This window comes from Podarcis filfolensis (assembly GCF_964270895.1).
Source record: "Podarcis filfolensis genome assembly, chromosome: 11".
NCBI classification, from domain to species: domain Eukaryota; kingdom Metazoa; phylum Chordata; class Lepidosauria; order Squamata; family Lacertidae; genus Podarcis; species Podarcis filfolensis.
The window spans coordinates 27,692,346-27,716,183 of NC_139613.1; the positions used below are offsets into that span (position 1 = coordinate 27,692,346).

Here is a 23,838-nt window from a genome sequence, read left to right on the forward strand (position 1 = left end):
TACCTATTCCTGTATCTTGGTGCATTGACTCTTTTAAAATACTCAGAAAATTTTTATTTTAAAGTACAAAGTAATAAAAATAAACTAGTTAAAAACAATAGTTTAAATACAACAAATAACATTTTAAAACCACATTAAAATGCTGATTGCCCTGGTAGCAGCCCAGTTGTCAAAGTTGTCTGTATGCACCTTGTCTTCTAAAGAGGAAGGTCTTAGCCTGCTGGTGGAAATATTACAAGTAGGGAGCTAGCTGAGAGGAAATTCAACAATCTGGCATCAGCCACAGGAAAAGGCTGTTGATGTAGTAGGGGCTTCATTCACTTCATACGTGTGACCTGTTGGAGGGTATGCTAAATAGAAATATGCCAGAAGTTGTGTCATATTGAGCTTCAGTAAAAATCTGAAGTTAACATTTATTTAGAAGTCAATAGGAATATTAAGATACGATTTTAGGATTTCAGTGCTGTATGGGTAGATATCTGTCTGTGATATGGGAGAGTTTGCTACTTTTCTAGGGCCACATGACTTTCATTAATTCTTATTGAGTCCCCTATGTACTAGCTGATCAGTAAATCATGTTGGCATCGGATATTACTTTCTTAAAGTGAATTATATAAAAGTAATATATTCTGCAGTCTTTTTTTCTAAATCTTTGCAAGAATCCAAACTTGAAGACCAAATATAAAATATGTGGTGAAAGAATTTTAAAATCTGTAATGCTATGCAAGCCTTTACATGACTCTTCATGTTGGCAATCCAAGCCATCGCATCCATCATTTGAATCTAAGAAATTGCTCAGGTACAGGTATAAATAATATAGGCACATGTACATATAGACATAGAAATTACATGTTTTTGAATCGAGTTGACATATTCTCCTGAACACTGAGGGCACAAGAGAAAAAACGTTAGGGATTATTAAGGCTTATAACTAGAATCAATGGACTGAAACTGGGAAAGTGTACCTTTAAGTTAGATATTAGAAACACTTTCCAGCCGATTAGAAAACGAATAACTTGTTTAAATTCCTGATTAAATTGTCATCACTAGATGTGTGTTCAAGAATAGATTAAATACTTAAATGTTGAAGATGATGCTACATTAGAACAGAGGAATGAAGGTAGAGGACATGGGAGGTCATGTATAATTTCCTTCCTCTTCCCCACCCCCTTGGGGTATGATAGCCACAAACCAGATTATTGAGTGCTTGCATTTTTTGAATAAATTGTTGTAGAATTATAAAAGCAACATTTTATAGCAGCCAGCCTTTACAGTTTTAAGTACGTGGATTGTGCCAGGGTGCTTAAACACCAAGTAACTTAAATAGTTTTATTAAGTTATTTACTTGAATTGCTTACAAATGAAAGGCTTTTCGTTTTGCATTTTAGAGAGTGGATCTGATAGTGAACAAGAAAAAAAGGAAGGGGAAGAAGACAGCAGTGAGCAAAGTAGTGAGAGCTCCTCTACTGAAGATGATGGTAACAGGAAACCAAAAGCCAAAAGTGGTGTCTCAAAAAAAGGGACTGCAGTTTTAAAGAGGTATGTAGGGGTTTTTTGTTATAACAGGTAGCAAATTGGAATGTTGATGCTACAGTGTCTGTGGAAAGAACACATTAATGTTTTTCATAATGATATTATCTTTGAAAAGACGCTATCCATTTTCATCTTTTCCATTATATATGTTATATGTAAATTTAGCAGCTTGGGGTTTTTTTTAATGTAACTTTTGTTGAATATTTAGGTGGTGATCTGAGTGTATTAACATAACCTTGGGAGGCTGAACAGTTATCATGCCACTTTATGAAACACTTAATTACCTTATACAGCGATTTTGCTGAGGGCTAAAATTAAATCCTTCTATATCTTGCCATTATGCAACTAAGGCAATTGATTTTTCCCTAAATAATGTTATATTAAAAGGATTATGATCCAGATATTGGAGGCAAGGGCCGTGAAGGGAGACGGTCAGAAGCTGCTTAAGTGTGAGGGCTTTTTAAGATTGCCTATTACTAACAGAGTTAACATGTATTAAAATATCATTAAAATTTTAAGTAATTGGGGCTAATACCTTGGATTGTCTGAATCTGTTTCTTCCACTTCTGTCAGCAAGTGGCCTCTGCAGACATGATCGCCCTTTTACTCTGTAGCCTGCTGCCAGCTCACTTGATGAGTTTGCAGCTCAGCTCAGTCGTGGCTGACAGCGCTGATTGGGGCGCAGTACGCACTCTGCTCCTTTTATTACAGACAGTAATTAAAGCAGCTCGCCCTGCCACTTCCATAACAAACACAGCATAATGCCCTAATTATGACTTTATTAATTTAAGTCAGGATTTAATGATTTTAAAAGTGATTTATATTGTTTTTCCTGTTCAGAACAAATGAAATCTGTAGGTTAAATTAATACAGGCTTTTCATCATTGCAAAGTTAAAAAGCTAGTTACTAGTAAATTTTTTTCATTAGATTAACATCTGAAACTCTTAAGCAGTAAGGTAAACAATGATTACCTATCAAAACTGAGTAATGAAATAAGTTTGCCCTGAAAAATCATACCTTCAAATTAGAAATTTGTATGTATTGAAAATAGTTTTATTTTACTAAAGGAATATTGGGTTTACATTGAATTATTTCTGGAATGAATGCTGCCATTTACCGTATTTTTCGCTCTATAACACGCACCCGACCATAACACGCACGTAGTTTTTAGAGGAGGAAAATCTGTAGGCATGCCCCCCGTAGGCATTCCCTCCATAGCACGCACAGACATTTCCCCTTACTTTCTAGGAGGAAAAAAGTGAGTGTTATGGTGCAAAAAATACGGTAAGTCTCAGGAACTAAAGAGGTAAATAGAGATATAACATGAAGAAGAATTGCAGATGGATGGTTGCATTTCCAGTTAGAGCAAAGCAAGTTGGAAAATGAGAATGGATTTGCATATTTCTCACATTGCTAAGTTTGTATTAATACTCTGCTGTGGGGCTGTTTCTTTCCCCATTTAAACATGGTTCCTAGAAATAATAGCATAATGCCAATGCTTACTTTAACAAATATATTAGCAAATGTATTCAGATTTATGGCTAAATCCTCCCCTTCCTTAATAATCAAATGCCATTGTTTTAACGACATTTAGTACAGAAATTTTTGCTCAGTTTTAATGATTGGTTCATGTATCATGCTTCTGAAATCATGCCATGTAATTTAGTTTAGCCATTCCCAATCTTGGGTCCCCAGATGTTGTTGGACTACATCATCCACTGGACTTGCTGGGATGGTGGAAGTTGTAGTGCAACAATATCCAAGGAGCCCAGATTGGGAAGGATTGATTTAGGTGCATGGGACCTGTAAAAGGTTTAGTGGGTTGCAAAAAGCAACTGTCTGCATAGCCCATGGCACATGCTTATAGGCCCTGGTTCAAGCATCATGAACAAATCATTGTTTAGCCACCAGGAATGTGCTGCTCCTTGTCTCCTTGTGAGCACTGATTCTCTGTTCCACATCATGGCTTGTGGTAATGTATTAGACAAATTGTGGTTGATGAATTAGATGAATTATGATGAATTAGACAAATTATGGTTACTGTTAACATAGCTTGTCTCCAAGCCAGAGCTGAAAACCAACTTTAAACCATCTCTACTAGGTATGGCTATTGTGCTCCAGAATATGGCAAAGAAAACTGGTATATACAAATTGGAGCATTCAAGCCCATAGTACTCCCCAATAGAAGACTTCTGGTTTCTTTGCTCATTCTTACAAAAGGAGGAGCCAGGAGGCTTTGTGTAACACCCAGAGGCTTGTAAAGGTAAAGGGACCCCTGACTGTTAAGTCCAGTCGTGGACGACTCTGGGGTTGCAGTGCTCATCTTGCTTTATTGGCCGAGGTAGCCGGCATTTGTTCGCAGACAGCTCAGGTCATGTGGCCAGCATGACTAAGCCACTTCTGGCAAACTAGAGCAGAGCACGGAAACACCGTTTACCTTCCCTCCAGAGCGGAACCTATTTCTCTACTTGCACTTTGACGTGCTTTCAAACTGCTAGGTTGGCAGGAGCAGGGACCAAGCAACGGGAGCTCACCCCATCGCGGGGATTCGAACTGCCAACCTTCTGATCGGCAAAGCCCTAGGCTCAGTGGTTTAGACCACAGCGCCACCCACGTCCCTATCCAGAGGCTCATACCTGTTCACTAATTTGATATACAATCAACACTACACAGCCTTTTGAAAGAGCTGTAAATAGGTTAATAACAATGCTATTGATAATAATACAACATTAGCTCATTTTATAGATTTTATAACTTTCTCTTGAGTTTCTTATGCATGTATATTATATTTAGTGACTTGGATGGCACAGAAGAGAATAAAGTGGAATCTCAGACAGCTCTAGCTTCTTCAAATTCAGAATCTAGTTCGGCTGAGGAAAGTTCTTCAGACTCCAGCTCAGAATCTGACTCTGAAAGTAGTTTGGAGACTCGAAAAAAAGTGCATGCTTCACTTCCTGCCAAGGTATATCTTTAATGTTATATAAATGTTCATAAGTAGAGTTATTGAAGGTGCATTTTGATTGCCTTTATGACGTGTAGAAACAGGACGTATCAGGAAATGTGTAGATTTGTATTCTTTGTTTTTGATTGGAGGTCCTTTGCGAAAACATTTATTGCAAGTTAATGAAAATTAATATGCTGTTACTTTGCAATTCTAGAAGGAGACTTTTTATAGGTGATGATTAACCACTGCACTATACACTAATGGAATATGTCTCAGTTTCCGTTATATAAAATATATGTTGTAAAGCACAAGAAATTATAGAAGCCTTTTTCACTGGAGATGAACAAATGCAAAGTGATAAAAGTTCTGATTATAATATTCAGTCAGTGATGTTTTGTTGAGCTTACATATCTGTATAAACTTTTATCTGAAAATTTACAGTCCAGGGTTTAGATTCCCATCATTCTCAGAGGTTTATGTTTGGTAGCCACATTGAAAGTGAAGGATATAATCTAGTAAAAATGAATAGTGGATAGTTCCACAGTGGTATATATTGTAATATTAGCCTCTTTTAAGTATAAACGCTTAATCACTGTGTGTACTCCTACTTTCACCAACATGATTTGGATTTAAGTTGCAAACTTGTGCAGCAGTCCTTGTAGTTTTTGGCAGTAGTAGAGTGGCCAGACTACGTAGAGAGAATGAAGGCCTCCATTTGATTTTTTTTCTTCTTACAATCAAGTGGTATATAAATTTTATGAAATAAATTATATTGAGACATTTATGGCAGTGAGTTAAATAGCCTAAGGTTTGTATGGTCGGAATTCTTGATGACGATGATGGTGATGATGATGATGATGATAATAGTCACACAGATTGTAGATTTCTTATGCCCAATTAATAGAAGTCTCATTTTTACACCGTTGTAGACATGTTTTGAAACAAGATCCAATAAATTTAGTCCTAAGTTGCCACTGGTGACTGGGAAACACTTCTTGGTGACAGCCTGCCCAACTGAGACACTTTCCCCTTTGAAACACAGTTCCTTCACAATTTTCAAAAGGGAAGAGTTATTTATTCATTCACCTTTTTGAACACTTGGAAGCAGTAAGAATCAGCCTTGCTGCCAGGTATGAAGTGAAAAGCTTGCCGTATCTTTCGCCCTATAAGACGCACTTTTCCCCCCCAAAAAATGAAGGGAAAATGTGTGTGCGTCTTATGGGGCGAATGCAGGCTCCTTGGCTTCAGCGATAGCAACGCGAAGCCTCCGAAGCCTGCGCTCCGGAGGCTTTGCATTGCTTCCACTGAAGCCAGGAGAGTCTGCTCTTTGAGACTGGCGGTGGGGGAAAGCAGCGCCTCCTCCATCGCCAGCCCCAGAGGATGGGGGGCAGCGGGAAGGCGCGCGACGCCTTCCCGCTACTCTCCGACCCGGCTTTGAGGCTGGTGGTGGGGAAAGCAGCGCTTCCCCCATCGCCAGCCCCAGAGATTGGGGGGCAGCGGGAAGGCGAGCGACGCCTTCCCGCTACTCTCCAGCCCGGGTTTGAGGCTGGCGGTGGGGAAAGCAGCGCTTCCCCCATCGCCAGCCCCAGAGATTGGGGGGCAGCGGGAAGGCGAGCGACGCCTTCCCGCTACTCTCCAGCCCGGGTTTGAGGCTGGCGGTGGGGAAAGCAGCGCTTCCCCCATCGCCAGCCCCAGAGATTGGGGGCAGCGGGAAGGCGTGCGGCGCCTTCCCGCTACTCTCCAACCCTCCTGTGGGCTTTTGTGGGAGATGGGGGAATTCCCCCACCTCCCGCAAAAGCAGGCAAAAGCCGTGCGCTCTTTAAAGGGGCTCTGCGGCTTCTGCTGGCTTTTCTAGGAGGTGGGGGAATTCCCCCACCTCGTAGAAAAGCCCGCAGGAGCCGCACACCCTTTGAAGAGCGCGCCGCTCTTGGGGGCTTTTCCCCGAGGAGGGAGAAGGGACTGACTGGCCGTTTCAGTCCCTTCTCCCTCCTGGTCGAAAAGCCCGTAGGAGTCGCGCACAGCTCCTGTGGGCTTTTGCGGGAGGTGGGGGAATTCCGCCACCTCCCGCAAAAGCAGGAAGAAGGTCTTGGAGTAACGCACAAGCTGCGTGCAGCCTGTCCGCTGCTCCCAGAGCTGCGGAGGGGGGGACATTTCCCCCCCTTGATTTCCCCCCCGAAAACTAGGTGCGTCCTATGGGCCGATGCGTCCAATAGGGCGAAAAATACGGTACCTCTCTGCTGAGTCCTCTGCACCTACCAGAGAACTGGGGGGAGGGGTGATTGTGGCAGACACAAGAAATGACTGACTACTAAGGGCAATAAAAATGTGTGGGTCTCTGGCAAATGCATATATATATATATATATATATATATATATATATATATGAGAACAACTACAGGTGGCAGTGAAAATAGTGTTGCTGAAGCATATCTAAAGTACATAAAGGGGCCCACAAAAATCATAGTTTGGAAGGTTGTGGTATGCTTAATTGCTGCCAGATGATAAGCACTGCAACCGTGCTTATAAAAGCTTAACTGTGACTGACTCGCAAATACTGAAGGTTGTATTTTATGGCCAGTTAAAAACAAGATACCTGTTGTCATGGTTGGTGAGAACAAACTGCATAAAGGCACCTTTGCCTCCCAACATGAAAGCTTTGCTTCAGTACTTGATAGTAGTGGCAAATTTGTGTTTTGATCTCACATTTCTGTGTAGTAATTGCAGTGAGAAGAGCAGCACAAACAGCTAAGTCTATCAACAATTATATTTGATAGGCAAACTGTCTTTAATAGTGTCAAATAGCTGGTCATTCAGATGAGGTATTGTCTACTCCTGATGGGTGGCAATTCTCCACTAGCCCTGTAGGGACCCACAGGGTTTCATCTTGTCTCCCATGCTCTTTAGCATCTATATGAAACCACCTGGAGAAGTCATTGGGGTATTTGGAGTGAGGCATCATCAACAGGCAGATGACACCCAGTTCTTTCACTTTATCAAATGAATCAGTCCAGGCTGTGCACTCCGTGAACCAATGTATGGATTGCATAATGTCCCGTGGATTGCTGATTCCCATGTTCAGGAATTGGGTAGATAGCTCTTATGGATGTTGTTGCACTTCCTTCAAAATAACAGGCCTGCTGTGGAATTGGTTAGATGGCCTTATCACTGGCTGCACAAACTGCTGCAACAGCAAAGAACAGCTTTTCCTGGTTTACCATCTACAGCTGTTCCTGGACAGGGATACTCTGCCCATTGCGAGCCATATGCTGGTTAACTTCCTGATATTATTACTGTAATATGCTCTGTGTGGGGCTGTCCTTGAGAATGGTCTGGAAGCCATAGCCTATGCAAAAAGTGGCAGCCAGATTACGGAGTGCTACAGTTCCAGAGGGTCATATGATCCTGAGAAAGTTGCACTGGCTGCTAATCTGCTACAGAGACAAATGACTTAGAAAGCTCTAAGCAGCTTAAAATATTTTAAATAAATAAAATACTAACGTATAATAATGATGAACAGTCTTCCTTTTTGGCTAAATGCCTAATCACAATACAGTTATGCTATAACTTTGAGGAAATACTAATTTTATAAAGGTGCAGCTTCTTAGATTTTTAGAGCAGAGTGTAAGTGAGTTACATTCCAAGCCCATGTAAGAGTCAGTTCCACTGAAATCAGTGAGGTTTCCTTGTAGGTAGAAAAAGTGTATAATTGGAATAAGGAGGTTTTCAGTTTGGGTTTGCACTCTTTGATGGATCATTACGCTCTTTCTTTACCTGCATAATTGCTGTTTTCTAAACCTTGCAGATGAAATATACCCAGATTAACATAGTTTAGAAACATTGCTGGAGTAATTGCTTCACTTTCCCTTTATTTGATTTTTTGAACGTCAGTCCCTTTCATGTCCTGTGTTTTTTAAAAAATAAATATTTTTTTCTAGTTATACAATATATCAGTTTGTTCTGTTTTTGCTTCCTGTTTTCCTCTACAATTATGTTTTAATCAGTATTGGGAACAAGATACAATGTTGTGCCACTTCAGAATAAATTTCCATGAGTCAGAATGTTGATCCCACAGCTCTACATTCTGAGATCAACTGAAGAGGAATAGCAGTGCTCTGAACTTCCATTAAATCTAACATACAGTCATTGGTTTCAACATCCAGATATATCCAGGGTAACTACCTGGCGCTTAGTCTCCCTGTGACTTTCCAGATAAGTATAATTAATGAGGGCTTCCAAATAAATTTCTGTCCCAAAATACAACATCATTCCTGGTGGTTGGTCGTGCTTGCTGGGGCTGATGGAACTTGGGATACAGTAACATCTGGAAGGCCACAAGTTCCCCACCACCGTTATACGCATACCCTTGTGGAAGCAAGTCCCATTAAACTCAGTGGAACTTGTGAGTAAACAACTATAGTATTACACTACTGTTGACATAATAGCTATCAAGACAATTAATAGTTTAAGGATTGTAGTAGCTTAGTAACTTGGGAATCTACCATATTAAAATACTTAATTGTATATGGAATGTTTAAACGGGGCCCTCTGCTATGTCAGTTAGTAAACTTCTGTTTGTGAAATAGACTGGAGTTCTTTGGTATAACTATAACTCTAAAGGTCCTCACTTAGGGGAAATTAGAATTAACTTTCATTTTAATGATTGTGAGAGGATCTCTGTGCATTGAAGCCACCAAACTACATTGCTGCTTTAAATTTTGACTATTTCTGTATTTTCTCCATTTGAAACGAAAATTTGAAAGGAATCTCTTTTTCCATAAAGGACCCTTCTGTTTAGGTATATACTTCAGGTATATACTTTATATATTATAAAATATACTTAAGATGTATTTAATAATGAATGCAAATGTCCTTTGAAGTGACATAAAATTATGAAACATCTTATGATATATAAAAACAGTGTCAAGATGGACCTATAATAAAAATGTTAAGATGAAGACATGTTAGTCTAATACATGGCTTCTGGTTTGTTTTTTCACAACACAAAGGTACAATGTCTCCTAATAATGAGCATAGTTCCGTATCTCAAGTGCATTATGCACTTAGAAATACAACTTTCAAACTGTTGTTGTGCATAACTAAAACACAGCTAGTGATCCTGCTCAGAAATAGCGGGGTATTCAGATACATAATCACATACTGTTAAAAATCAGATACAGATTTTAGTATGATGCGTGAGTAAATAAGAGCCTATGTAGTGGGATTTTAAAATCAGTTACTGTTGGCCTCTTATACAAGCATAATACAGTCACTCAGCTGTTAAAAACCTGATCTACTATTTAAAAAATATAAAAAAACAAATTGTCTATCTTTCTGCCTGATCTCTTTTCAACTGCTAACACAATGGAAACAGTAGGTGATCAGTCAGTGCATTTGGATTGTCAATGATGGTTTTGTATAAATATTGGAAGGGCAAGAAACAGAATTCACACAGTAAAATATGATTTCATCTGCCTCTTCTCTGCAGTTCCATGGCTCATGCTGCGGTGTGAAATTCTCATTTTACACACTTTGCAGGCGGAGCACATGAATTATGCATTGAGCAAGAGAAATCTCCTGCTTCAAGTCGTATATGCATTTACCCAGGTTCTATCTCTATTATCAAGATGAATTGCAAATGGAGAAATGTTTGATGGGATATGGCTTAACTTCTTTGTTTAGCATTCAGCTCTGGGTTGCTTTCTTTTCTTTAAGGAGGAAACAAGTTTATTTTTGTGTGGATTGTAATTTTAACTAAAGAACAAAAAATCAATTTTTAAAGCTGTTTCAGTTAAACTATCGGTAAATATTAAACATTGTGACCATGGGCAAGTCCAGAACATTGTAAGCACAGTTGCCATTTGTAGAAAAACAGTGACATATCTGATTTGATGAATATGCCATTTTGTATTAGAGAGACCAGGTAGATTTGCTGGGAGGAGCTCATCTGATCCCACTGTGTTCACCTAGATGTTTGGTATAGCATCTTACAGGGCTGTCTTACCCATAGGCACTAGGGGTGCACGGCACCCAGATGCCGGGCTCTCAGGGGTTCCAGGCCGAGAGTCGAGTCCGGGGAAGAGCCCGCCTGTCAGTCGGAGCACTGCGGTGGGCTCTTCTGCTGCAGGTGGCTCTGTGCCACAAATTTGGGGGCAACCGAGCCAGCAAGCCACTGAGGTGGCCAGCTGGCTCTGCCCTCCTGCGCACCTGGGACTGGGCAACCGGGGGGGGGGGCGCTGGGCAGATCTTTGCACCTCGGCGCCATATATGCTTAAGACAGCCCTGGCATCATAGTAGGCTGCAGGGATGAGAGGAGAGTTGCTGTGGTCCATGGCACTTCCATATCCAGTGCCAGGAAACTTGGAACTGACTATGAGGGCCTGCTCCTGGTGTTGGTCAGTAAACTGTGGTTGCTGCTTCTGTACCATCCACCTTACTGCCCAGCAGCTTCTCTCACCAAGCTGGCAGAGGTGATATTGGGCGTGGTGTCAGAGGAAACCATAATAGTTCTGGATGATTTCAGTATCTATGCTGAGGCTGCCTCTAGTGTTCTGGCTGAGGACTTCATGGCCATAATGATGACCATGGAGGTATCTCCCAAGTTGTCACTGATCTGACACACAGGGCACAGCATACCCTCCACTTGATTTTTGCTCAAGGTGAAGGAAGAGATGGTATGGAGATAGTGGGAGTAGATCTCACCCCATTGTCATGGTCTGATCACTTCCTGGTGAAGTTCTTACAGCTCCAGTCCTCCACTGGAAGGGTGATGGAAAGATTAAGATGCTGCAGGGGTTGCAGAGGGGAAAGAATAAGGTGAATTGTGCAAGCTGCTCACATTAGCTACCACCCATACAGATTGAATGAAGTCATAATTAACTATGACTTCCTAAGTGTTGGCTGTCCTAAGACTGAGGCAATGTACATATTCCAGCTAAAATGAGTCCCACTGAAACCAGTTTGAACAACTTGAGCAGCTGTAACGAAATCCCATGAACATAAGAATAGCCTGCTGGATTAGGTCAAAGGCTTATCTAGTCCAGCATCCTGTTGTCACATTAGCCAATCAGATGCTGTGGGAAATCAGGGAGCAGAACATGAAATCAAGAGCATTCTCCCCTCGTGTAGTTTCCAGCAACTGGCATTTGGAAGCATTACTGCCCCCAACTGTGAAGGTATTTTTTGTGGGACTTAATCACAACTAAATCTGAGCTGCCTTCCCTCCAAACCCGGCTTCTTCCACATATAGATAGAGGGAAAGCAGAGTTTGTCTGTCTATCTCTCTTTTTACAAACTTTATTGAAAAGTATAAAAACAATTACCAAGCAAAACTGTTGTCTTGTATGCAGTCATCCACATGGAATCAAAAGAAACTTGGAAAATCTTTTATATTACAAATTCAGCTCACATCCACAGGATATAGTAAAGGTAAAGGGACCCCTGACCATTAGGTCCAGTCGTGACTGACTCTGGGGTTGCGCGCTCATCTCGCTCTATAGGCCAAGGGAGCTGGCGTTTGTCCGCAGACAGCTTCCGGGTCATGTGGCCAGCATGACTAAGCCGCTTCTGGCGAACCAGAGCAGTGCACAGAAACGCCGTTTACCTTCCCGCCAGAGCGGTACCTATTTATCTACTTGCACTTTGACGTGCTTTCGAACTGCTAGGTTGGCAGGAGCAGGGACCGAGCAACGGGAGCTCACCCCGTCATGGGCATTCGAACCGCCGACCTTCTGATCGGCAAGTCCTAGGCTCTGTGGTTTAACCCACAGGATATACTTCAATTTAAATCGCTAAGTAATTTTTCCATAGTGTCTAATGTGACTGAGACAGAAAGAAGATTACTGTACTATTGTTAATAAACGTTATAAATCAAGACCATATGGAGTCAAGCCATCTTTCTTTGTTATTCCTGTTATCACCTTCCAATGGTGTATTAAGTGTTCATAAGTGCTGTTTTCCACACATACTGCGTCCATGTTCTTGTGGTGGGAGCTCTATGGTCTAAACCCCCACTGCATACCATTTCAACTAAACTGCAAGAAACCTTTTTTAAATGTCATTATGAGATGGCACTGGACACCCCTACACCCTTCCAGAGCTAGCCATTTTCTCTCACCCTTAAGTTGGAAAGGATGTAAGCTTAAAGGCATGTTCCTCCACATGTGATAGGAATGCCTGTTGCCTAAAAGTTTTTTGGACTTGAATTTTTTTCACTGTCTTCTGCCATTATGGAACAAAATCTTGTACCCGATCCTATGTTAGCCCAGCTGTCAATGGAAAATGATATCAATCCAAATGTAAAGCATAAAAGAGTTGATCTTCTTTCTTAAGACAGCAGTGAGCCAAATAATTGCATCCATTTGGAGACTTTGTCTCTTGTATTCCGCCAGGATTCTGCATCCACCCACCTACCCTCCCAAAGTTCTTTGCAGTGTGTAGGGAAGTTGGACAAAGAGTAGTCTTATGTCATGCTGAGTTTGTGCAGATAGTCTCCAGGAAGATATTAATGGTTTCCAGAGGTGAGCTGTTGATGGCATTTGTTGAATCCTGTTAAATTAAGCTCATGCTCCGAATCATATGCAGTGGGATTCTTTCACCATGTTTTGCATGCGTGCTCTAGATATGAGTATTTCTTCCGCCACTCAATGAGAAAAGTGTCCTACTAATCAACATGTTTGTGGACTCAAATGGCTGATACAGTTGTCTGGAAAATTATGCCAAAATTCATAGTAAATTGTGACAAGGAACTTTATTCCCAGGCTGTGGTGTATAGGCATGGTTCTTTCTTTGTACTTCTCCCTTCTTACACCTGCTTGTATAATTATTTATTTGAGTTTCAATTATAGATGCAATAATATATAAACTCTGTTAATTTTATTCTCCCAAAGAGATGAATTTATCAGGTCTCTTGCTACTCTGAAAATGCTTTGATGATCTGGATCTAATGAGATCTCAGTTCTCTTAAGGACTAAAGATCTCTGGGTTTTATGCCTAGTCTTGTATGGCAGCAACTCTCAGCTGATTAGGTCACATGTCCAAAGAGAAAAGAAGTAGTGAGACCAGTTGTTGTTGAGAAAAGTTTGAAGTTACTGCAAACTTGAGGACCATGGGATTACAGGAAATAAAAGACTGCTAATTGATAATGTGAAAAGTTAGATCTAAGCCACCACAAATGTTTTTTTAAAAAAACTAAAAGAAAAATAGAGTAATAGCACAGCTTATTGCTTAGAGAAGGACATTGACCCGCTGTTGAAGCAGAGCTGTATTGATGTTGCAAGAACACTGGGAGAAATGGTGTTGAAAAGGCATGCAGGATTCTTTTATCTGAATTCCTATGCAGCAAATATTAAAAAGGTTGAGCCCAATTACATTCTTTCCTGGATAAGTCTCTGCAGTGTTCTTACACATTTTTTTCAAAAAAAGTATTAAACATTCATATACTTTTGGCAGAAAGAAGAGAAAGCTTCACAAGAGAAGAGAGCGCCTACTAAGCAAGATGTGCCACTCTTGGATTTGGACGACTGTAAGTACTCCAGATGTTTGCCCTTTCAAATGATATTTTTATGTCCATGAAAGTTAAAGCATTTGACTTAGATCCTAACTAAAGCTTCCCTTGTGGGAGTGCCCCATGAGCAGAGTTCTGCCCATGGGATGCTCCCACCAGCAGAAGAAAGGCAGCATTTTTTTACACACACTCCTTTTCCTGCAACCTCTTCGCCTTTCCAAACTGTTGCTGAAGGATCGGGGAAAGCAGTTATTTCCACTTACAGAAGCAATCCATCATTTTGTAGGGGGCTAGTTAGGAACCAAGTCATTGTATTTAAATTTCAAAAGGCCTGAAATAATACTGTCTGTCTCATATAAAGATATAATGGAATATTTATGTGTACTCTATGCATTTGTCATTGTATAAGAGCATAACACACTTAAAAAAACCAAACCTGGATAGCCTACTTGAACAATGCATGCTCTTTAAACAGATTCTTTCTGAACAATTTAGCTTTAAATGTGGGGGGATCTCTCTTCTCTTGTCTCTTAAGATTTAAGGCTTATATGTTTTCAGCCTATATCAAATGCATTTCTTAGCGCATTGTAATACTGTTACACTATTTTATTTTTAAATAAGTACCTTTTTATAAATGAATAGCTTTCCATAGCAAGGTAGCAGTGAGACGCACGGTATCTGGAAATCATACTGAGGTCTCATTCAGAAAGATTGTATTTTCAAAGGTTGTAAATCTCTATGTGTTAGTAATACAAAAATATTTAACAGCCTCAAGCACAGAAATTTGGAAAGCATAAAAGCTAGAGATGAGTGTGGTTTTGTTTTTCCATAGGTTGGATACAGAGATTAGCACGCTAAATAGAGCTAGCAAATTATGACACACACACACACACACACACACACACACACACACACACCCCAGCCCCACTATGTTTCACCAAGGATTGGGGGGCCTTGCTGAATTGGGAGGCTCTGGCTCAGGGCAAAGGAGGAAAGGGCATCTTCCAGGAGTGGCATTCCCACTGAGGTGGCTGCCGTGGGGATCAAGGGACAGGGATATCAGCTTCTGCTATCCCTATTTTGTGCTGTTAGTTCTTACTAACACCTCCTATGTGTTTAGAAAATTCAGAGACTTTTACTTTTATGTCTGAATTCTCAGAATAAACAAGGTTCATTTAAAAAAAGAAGCTTTCATCTTTATATAACAACAAAGCATAGAATCTAGCAGTCTAAGAATAAGCAAGTAATCTACTAACATTAATTTCCACATAGTTTACCTTTAGTTTGGAACATGGTGTGTGGTGGTTGGGGAGGTGTATACACGCCTTCCCATACACAGTAACTTAAGACATATGTTGACGTACAATCCCATAAATCAGAGTTTTCCAAACTGTGTCACAACACGTTAGTGTGTTGGCTGCCGTGTGTGAACACACCCTGCTCTCCTCCTGGGGCTGGAAAGGGGCTAGTTTAACCTCAGGTTTGCTAGTAAAACTGAATTACTGTGCCATGAAATTAAACATATCTAACAGGTGTGTCAACAACATGAAAAGTTTGGAAAGCTCTGCCATAATTTTCAAAAATTAAACATTTTTATTAAAATGCGTAGGATAAAGTACGTGTCTAGTTACTGAATTGTTCAAGTTTAAGATGCCAGAAAACCATACTCTTACCAATTTAATTTACTTAAATATAACTATCCTTCTCAATTGCTTATTTTCTGCAGTCAGTCCTGTATCAACAACCACATCACTCCACAAGCCAACTATTCTTACTCCTACTTTAGCAGCTGACTTAGAAGGTTTAAGTTTATCAAGTTCTTCAGTCATTGATGTAAGTTATATTTTTCATTTACTGACTTATTTTTCTCACTCATTTTCTGTTTTAAGATGAAATTGTATCTTGATCTATAATGGACTTGCAGACCATTCATTCCATTTTTAAATACAGATCAGGGGTGGGGAACCTTTGGCCCATCAGGGGCTCCATTTTTTGCTTGTGAGCCCCTTTTGCCCAAACCATGCCCACCCATGAAATATCAGGTGTGGGATGGGTATTGGCATTGCTTCAGTGCTTAAAGTGAGCTGCTGATTGTTCCTTGACTGGAGCAAGGAACACCTCCACCATCAATCAGCTGATGGGCAGTGAGGGTGTGCCTTCTTCCAGGAGAGGGAAGTGATTTCCATTTTGCAAACAACCCCCCCCCCCGCACCTCTTGTTTTCAAAGAACAGCATGGGGCTGTTTGCAAAAGGACTTTCAAACAGCCCTCTGCTGCAATTTAAAGTCTCAACAATTGGGACTTCAAAGCACACTGTCACCTCATGCCATAGTGTTATCCAGTGATTGACAGGTAGGAGGAGCTAGTTTGGCCTGCCAGGGGTTGGGGAGTTAAAGGCCTGGTCCATTGGCAGAAAAGGTTCCCCACCCCAATGTAGCTTCATGATGAAACTAAAGAAGAATATGTTGCAGAGGATTTTTTAAAGCTTGTGGTTTTAAACTGGTGGCAGTATAATCAGAATAGCTTTTGTTAATCACCATTCTAACTTTTGGCATGGGGAAACCTTATTTTTTGCATTTTAACTGCTTACAAATTCTGGACAAATGTTATAATCTTCTAAACTAGTAACACAGAAACTTGTTCTTCTTTCCAAATATATTTTTGAACTTCTTTATCTTGATACCTGCTATATTAAAACAAATCTAACTTAGTATTTTTCTGATTGCCTATGTTAGCTCTTATGCAACGCAGTGTCTGTGTAGGTATTTATTCATATCTTGAATGAACTAAAATGACTTTATACTCAGTTTCCTGGGCAATGAACTAGAGAGCGACCAAATCCAAACTCCTGGAGGGCTCATGGCAGGTAGACAAAAATGGAGGAGGTGGTTCCTCTTCCTAATGGTCCTTCCCATCCCGAAATCCAAAGCCTCCCCTTATACTAGCTTCTTCAGATACGAGCCTCTTAAAAGGCCACTCGGTGTCCTCTACCAGATGCTTCTCTGTCAAAATTTCTGGAATATGCGTCATCTCTTTCCTGCTGTAAGAATTTAGGGACAATTTAATAAATAGCTCCCATTTTTCTGACTGTTTAGAATTATATCACATACTGTTTCAAAACCAGACTGCATGGGAATGGGAAGGACATGGTAGTAAAATCTCTCTGTTAAGAAAATAACCTATTGGTCTCTTGCTCTCTGTCGTGTAGGATGCTCAAATTAACAGATGGTTCAAGCAAATTTGGTAAGGTTCTCACTATGAAAACAAAAAATTATCATAGTGTTAATTTCACATCATGCTTAGCAAACGTTGGCTACCACTAAGCCCATGGTTTGATTCAGTGTGTCATCTAAACCCAGGCTCATGATTTAATTGTCCAGACTAACCATGAACTGTAACCAAGATTTGTTTTCATTAATCTGGAAGTGGTAAACCATGAGCCTGGGTTGGACAGCACTCTAAGCCATTCGTTGTCAACAGGTGCACTGTGGCACCCTGGGAAGACTTGAGGAACTTTCATTCATGAGAGCCCTGGGGGGGCCATCCTTTCATTAACTTGCAGCCCATATCTTCTTGCATTATCTCTCTTCTTTCTCTCCGAGGAACATTCAGGGGAGCTGGCAGCTTTAACTTGCAGCCCATTATCTTCCTGTATACTTCTCTCTCTACCCCTTGAGCCCATCCAGTGGAATGGGACCAGGGCAGAACAGGTCAGGGGTGGAACGAGGGAATCCCCACTTAAAGGTGTCATGTAATGGAACCCATTGTAAGTGGCTCCCACAGGGGAGCCGCAGAAACAATGTGTTTGGTCAAGGGAGCCGTGGACTCGTAAAGGTTGAAAACCACTGCTCTAAGCCAAACATTGGATTAGCTCAGCACAACTGCAGAAAGGATCAGGGACAGCAAAGCAACCGTGAGCTTCAATCCAGGAGCCCACACGCTCAGGACAGTAGCTCACTTCATATGGTTTTAAAAATGAACCTTTGAAATTACTCATATGTGGGAGTCTTTACCAAAGCTAAGAAGCAGAGTACAGTTGCCACACTGGTCTAAAGTGCTACAGTAAAAATAGGTGAGAAAGCAACTTGTCTGGAAACAACCAAGGCCATTGAGAATACATTATTTGTCTAATGGTATGTATTAATCTTACTTAACTTGAGGTTTGTGTGCTGGGTATTTTGGCCATGTACATTAAGGTAGTTTTACCCATGCAAGTCCATAGTATTGACCTGCCGCACCAATGTAATATATCTTGTTGTTTATACCATATGTGATAGGGACTTTAATAGGTGTGCCTGGAGCAGAAGCTAAAGGCCAATCAGTATAGTAGATAAAAGGTCTTCCACTGGAGCCTGTATATTGCACATTGTATTCCTGTAGTCACAGGGAGTATGTGCCCATTACTCCCAGTTCCCAATGGAAATTATGTAGTGCCATCTCAAAATCATTTTTAAAAGTGTTAGATGTTTATGCTCATGCTAAATAGAAAGGATCATAAGCGACCTTCTAATGCTTTCCAGTATAGGAAGGGAGTTAATCAGACTACTTTAGAAGTATTAACATAGTGTAACTGGAACAGAAAGAGGCCCTTTAGGAGTGACTTTTTGAGAAGAAACAAGGTGTAATGGTAGGAGGAGGGGACATGAAAAGATTGGGCTGATCATAGTTAAGAAGCCATACCATAGTTTGCCTCTGGAAGCTCAACTCATGTCTGCTTTTAATTTCTCATTTGCTTGGCACTCAACTTCATAAATTCACTCCAGCCTCCCTGCTTCCATCTAAACACATGCTGTGGACTACCTGAATGAAGCTAGTGATCCATAGATCACAGTTTGGGAACCACTTACTTTGACTATATCAGGCAGTTTAAAAAATTTACAGGCAATGACCATTTTGCATGGGGGTTCCATTCCCAGCCCCTGCACATCCTCCCACATGTCGGTGGAGCGTGCATAAGCCTTCTCCATCCATGTTCTTCCCTCTTCTGGGTCCAAAAGGATGCCCCTAAAATGGTTGCCGCCTGTATGTACTAGGATACAACTTTTGTAAAGCATGTACAGTCATACCTTGGTTTTTGAACAGCTTAGTTCTCAAACATTTTGGCTCCCAAATGCCGCAAACCCAGAAATGACTGTTCCTGTTTGCAAACTATTTTTGGAAGCTGAATATCCAACAGGGCTTCCAGTTGGCTGCAGGACCTTCCTGCAGTCAATCAGAAGCCGCATGTTGGTTTCCGAATGTTTTGGAAGTCGAACGGACTTCCGGAACAGATTCCATTTGACTTCCAAGGTACAACTGTACTTAGGCTTTCCCTGAATGCATAGCTGTTCATTTCAGAATTGTGGCAGCTGTGTCTTTAAGTACGTAATGATGTAGGAAAATTGCAGATATACATCTGTTGTTGTCATATTTATTTATACATACCCTGGTTTTCTTTATAAAAGAAACACAGGGCTTAACTTTTTATTTTAAAAAATGCATAAAGGACATTATAGAAGGCAATAAACAGTTCAAATTACTAAGATCCTTTTAATATATTAAAATAAAGAGCAGGGTAAGACAATTTAAAGTAAAAATAGGAAACAAAACTTAATCCCAGGTTAAATCTCAATGAAATAAAAAGGTTTCAGCAGGTGACCTTAAGTTTAGTAGGCCACGATAAGGAAATTTCGTCCATTATATGATTATTTTCCACCTAGTCATTTTGATACATTGGCACTCTATTTACAAAATTTTACAATTCCTAAATACAGAGGCACTTTCACTTGCACAGGATTAAATATACTGCCTTCAGCTCTACTTGAGGGTCGATTTCAAAAAATTCCACTGGAAAAATGCTAATGTCCATGTGGAGATGGCAGTATTGAATCAGTAGCTCATGTGCTTCTAGCTTGCACTCTTTATAAAAAGATTTGAGGAGTGAGGTTATTACCCCTCTACTGCTATCCATACCAGGTCGCTCAACCATTGCTACTGTGTCCTTTCTTCTAGCAGATCAAGATAACCAGAGGACAGCAAAAACTGCAGAATTTTAAGCAGGGACAATTAGAATGGATCTATTATATGATTATTGATGTAAACCTCTAAAATGTATTTTGTATGGTTAAGTTTTTACCTCTATATTCAGTACATTGTATTTTATTTTATTGCTATGGCTAGTGGCTGATGCAAATAAAGATTCTTATTCTTCTTACAAGGCAGAAGGCCTATGAAAACTCTAGGAAGGAAATAGAAATGTGTGGTCTGCAGAAATCAGTTGCTGAGTCACCACTAGCTAGTTGGCAAGAAGTAAGTCTCTTATTTAGTAGAAAGACCCCTCTTCAGGTAAAATAACAGATTCAAGAGTTTTGGTTTAACACACCAGCCTCTCTATGGACAGTTGATCTAGAATAGTACCTTCTGAATATCTGTTAAAGAAAATCACTAAATGAGGAAGAAGAATGGGGTAATTCTACAAAATACTTGTAGGAAATGGACATTAAGAATACTTTTCACATGCAACTCCATTTAACAATCTCCCTAACGCAACACTAATCATTATTTTCATCTCCATAGCAAACATGCAGAAACTAATTGCTTAAGGCTCATAATAATTTAAATTTTTTTACTCATTTTAATACAACTGGCACCCTTCAAGCTTCATCTCCATGAGACTGCAGACCAAATGTTTTCCAAATTTGAGCAATGAAACATGGTTGAAAAAGAAACTGCCCAAGAGTAGTACTGTATTTCTTGTTATGGAAATACTGTATATATGAAAACACTATTACGGAAATAAGTTATTCCTCTTAACATTTCTTGCTAAAGATTTAATACTGAAGTAAGAACTCTGTATACAAGAAGCATAAATCTATAAAAAAATTAAAAATAGTATCATTGCTTTGTCTTCCTTCCTTCAAATATCTTAGTTTATTCATGTTTATAACTGTCCTATATAAATACATTGAGGATTTCATGTATAATATGTAAATGATATACATACATAGCTTTAACCATGCCTGATAGTGGTTGTGGATAGTTTTTGTTAGGCAATCACAAATCTAACATATTGTCAATAAAACCAGTCACTTTAAAATTTCAATCACATCTTTCTAAGGTAACATTTACCTCCTCACATCTTTAGCAGCTATCAGACATGACATGGGACATATTCATTGACCCTAAAAATTTTCATCAGAATCATCCACTGAAAGGGGGCTGCCCCAGCCAGACAAAAGGCTCATTTCAATTTTAACGGCCGTAATTAAAGGTTAATTCACTGAGTCAGGATTAACGAGGAAAGTACAAATGATAGGCAAGCAGCTGCCTTTATAATACAAGATTAGAACAATGCAATTACAATAAGAATTAGAAAAAATCAACTTCCTGAAAGGTTCTGTAATGAATGGACTGCATTTCTCTGCTGCTAATTGTGCTACTTAAACATGAGGATGGTACAGCCATCATTTTATTGTAATATCTCTTTATCAACAATGTCTAACAAGATAGTATACTAAATACAGCAATCACAATTGATATATTGAGAAAATACTGTGATCACTGGCAACACTTAAAAAGAGCCATGATTGCCATTTTGCCAGAGTGGGTTTCTTAAACTAAGGTACACCACACTTAATTCTTTCATTAAATCTTACATGAGTGAATTGCTTTCTTCTACCTACTTACTGTATTTTATTATTATTTATTAAATTTGAAAACCACCCTTTATCTGTAGATGTTGTAGTTGTAAAACTTAAGGTGGAAATAGTAAAAGGAATGTAAATGAGGATTCAAGAATTTTTGTACTTGAGCTTTTTGTTTCTGTGCACAGTAGTAGTGGTTTATTACTATAATAAATGAAGGTAGAATAGCTATTTTCTATATCAGTTTTGTATATAGGGTGCAAGATACACATGGTAGTGATTAATTAAAGACTAGAGAAGTATCATGTTAAAAAGAATAGTACTGTTATCAGATATTATGGAAAAGATCCTGATTTTGCGGGGGAGGGGGGGAAAAATATTCCAAGGTATTCTGGAAAGAACACTGTCTTTTTAAAAGTGCCATTTGCAACTGACATCTTAAAATTGGTGACATATATGTTGCATTTTGTTTTTTGTCAGGTGTCATAGGATTCAGAAAAGTTGAAAGCGTTTGTGCTTATAGATGCAAAGAAAATAATTGTACATCATAAATAGAAGATGTGGAAAATTACCCTTTAAACTCAGGCTCCATGGAAAGAATTTGCATTTTGTCGATCGTTGTTGAGGTGCTTTAGGATAATAAATCTGTATGCTGGGATACATTGGAGTATTGATGCTTAAAACCTAATAATCCAGTAGCATCGTCCCAGGAAAAATATATAGTGCTGTTTGAAGATTATGTAGCCCATGATATGAAAAGCCATGAGCTCAATGCTGCTATTGCTGTGGAAATGGATTGTAAACATAATATAGATTTGCTTGATAAAATTATTATTTTTGCTAAGCAGATGACAGCTGGCAAATCTGTCTCATGTATGCTATAAGTCACAAAAATGTAGGTGTTATCATTGATATTTAGATCAACCCAAGTATTGTTGGCTCAAAAACTGGGCCAACATGCTGTTTCTTACAATATTTTGACATTAAAAGCTCCAAGAAATGGTATTTAAGCCGCTTTTGGTATGGGCAGTTGATAACTTTTCATTCATAATTAGCTCATAGAGAACCGAGAGACATTGCAGGGAAATTGAACTGTCAGTGGGTAGAAACAAGCATTTGACCTCATCACATTGAGTGGGGCCCATCATAATTTGTTCATTTGGTGCCCATCAGCCCAGCCTCATCTCTCATACGGCACCTCGCTGACCTTCCCTCTCCAATTCCACTCAGTTCAGCTTTAATTATGACTCTGCAGACCCGAAGAAATATTGCAGCTTGCTCTCAAAAACCCTGAACTGCCACTCACCAAAAGATTGGTTTTTAACAGGTAATAAATGCCCAGAGGAAATGGTTCTGTGTCCCATACAGAGCACAGCAGCTCCTTTGGAGATTTTCCTGCCTCTCAAGTGTCCTAATACTAACTGGATTTTTAAAAAATAAAAATAGAAAGATCATTTTATGCTTGTTACCAGATTCACTGTACAAAAACAGTATAAGCTTTATTAAAAGTGTATGTGTGTGTGTATGTTTCTGTTACAGACAGAAGAAAATAGTTATTTTGAAAAAGAATCTTTAAGAAGCTGGTTAATGATACAGGTATTAGAACTGAAAGTTTTAACTGACTTAATCAGTAAATAATGAACTACACCTTTAATCACTAATTAAAATTTGCCCTCCTATTTAATCGTTGGGCATAAGTTTGAAGGGTACTCCACTGTATGAGTCACAATAATATACTAGGCCCCTAGTGAGGAATTTAGGGATGGGTTTTATTTTCAGTTTTGTATTGAAATTAAGCAGATTATTTTACATTCATATGTGAAACCACTGTGCCCTGTCTTCATAAGAATGAAGATGGAGGACAATGTCATTTGGATCTTCCAGGTAATACATTTGGATATTCTTCCATACTGCTGAGATTTGAACTTGTTGATTTTGAAAGCATTTTCACTCTAGCAAGTTAAAGTAAAAAGTGAAAGTTTATATTACTCCAATTCTATTGATGAAAAATATTAATGACCAATTTTTCAGACGGTAAGAGGGAACTTATCATTTTATGAACAAAACAAAAAAAAAACCACCCTGCGGTCTTCCTTTGCTATCTTTGAAAAGGCCCTTATTTATGTTTTAATGCAAATTAATTTAAAAATAATTAAAGCCAGATGATAAAAAATTAATTGTTTGACAACCCTAGAATTAATGACACACAATTTTAGGATTAACAGTTTGTTGGCTGA

At 39.5% G+C, this 23,838-nt stretch overlaps 1 protein-coding gene across 2 annotated transcripts in view; it reads left to right on the forward strand.

Annotated features, from left to right (window-relative positions):
- The window catches only part of AP3B1 (adaptor related protein complex 3 subunit beta 1), a 127,977-nt gene that overhangs the window by 65,681 nt on the left and 38,458 nt on the right, over positions 1–23,838 (forward strand). For both annotated transcript variants that reach the window (XM_083576036.1, XM_083576037.1), the window contains exons 19-22: positions 1,389–1,539; positions 4,328–4,496; positions 13,926–13,998; positions 15,707–15,813. In XM_083576036.1, the coding sequence (XP_083432162.1) occupies positions 1,389–1,539; positions 4,328–4,496; positions 13,926–13,998; positions 15,707–15,813 (500 nt within the window). The remainder of the gene's footprint in view (positions 1–1,388; positions 1,540–4,327; positions 4,497–13,925; positions 13,999–15,706; positions 15,814–23,838) is intronic.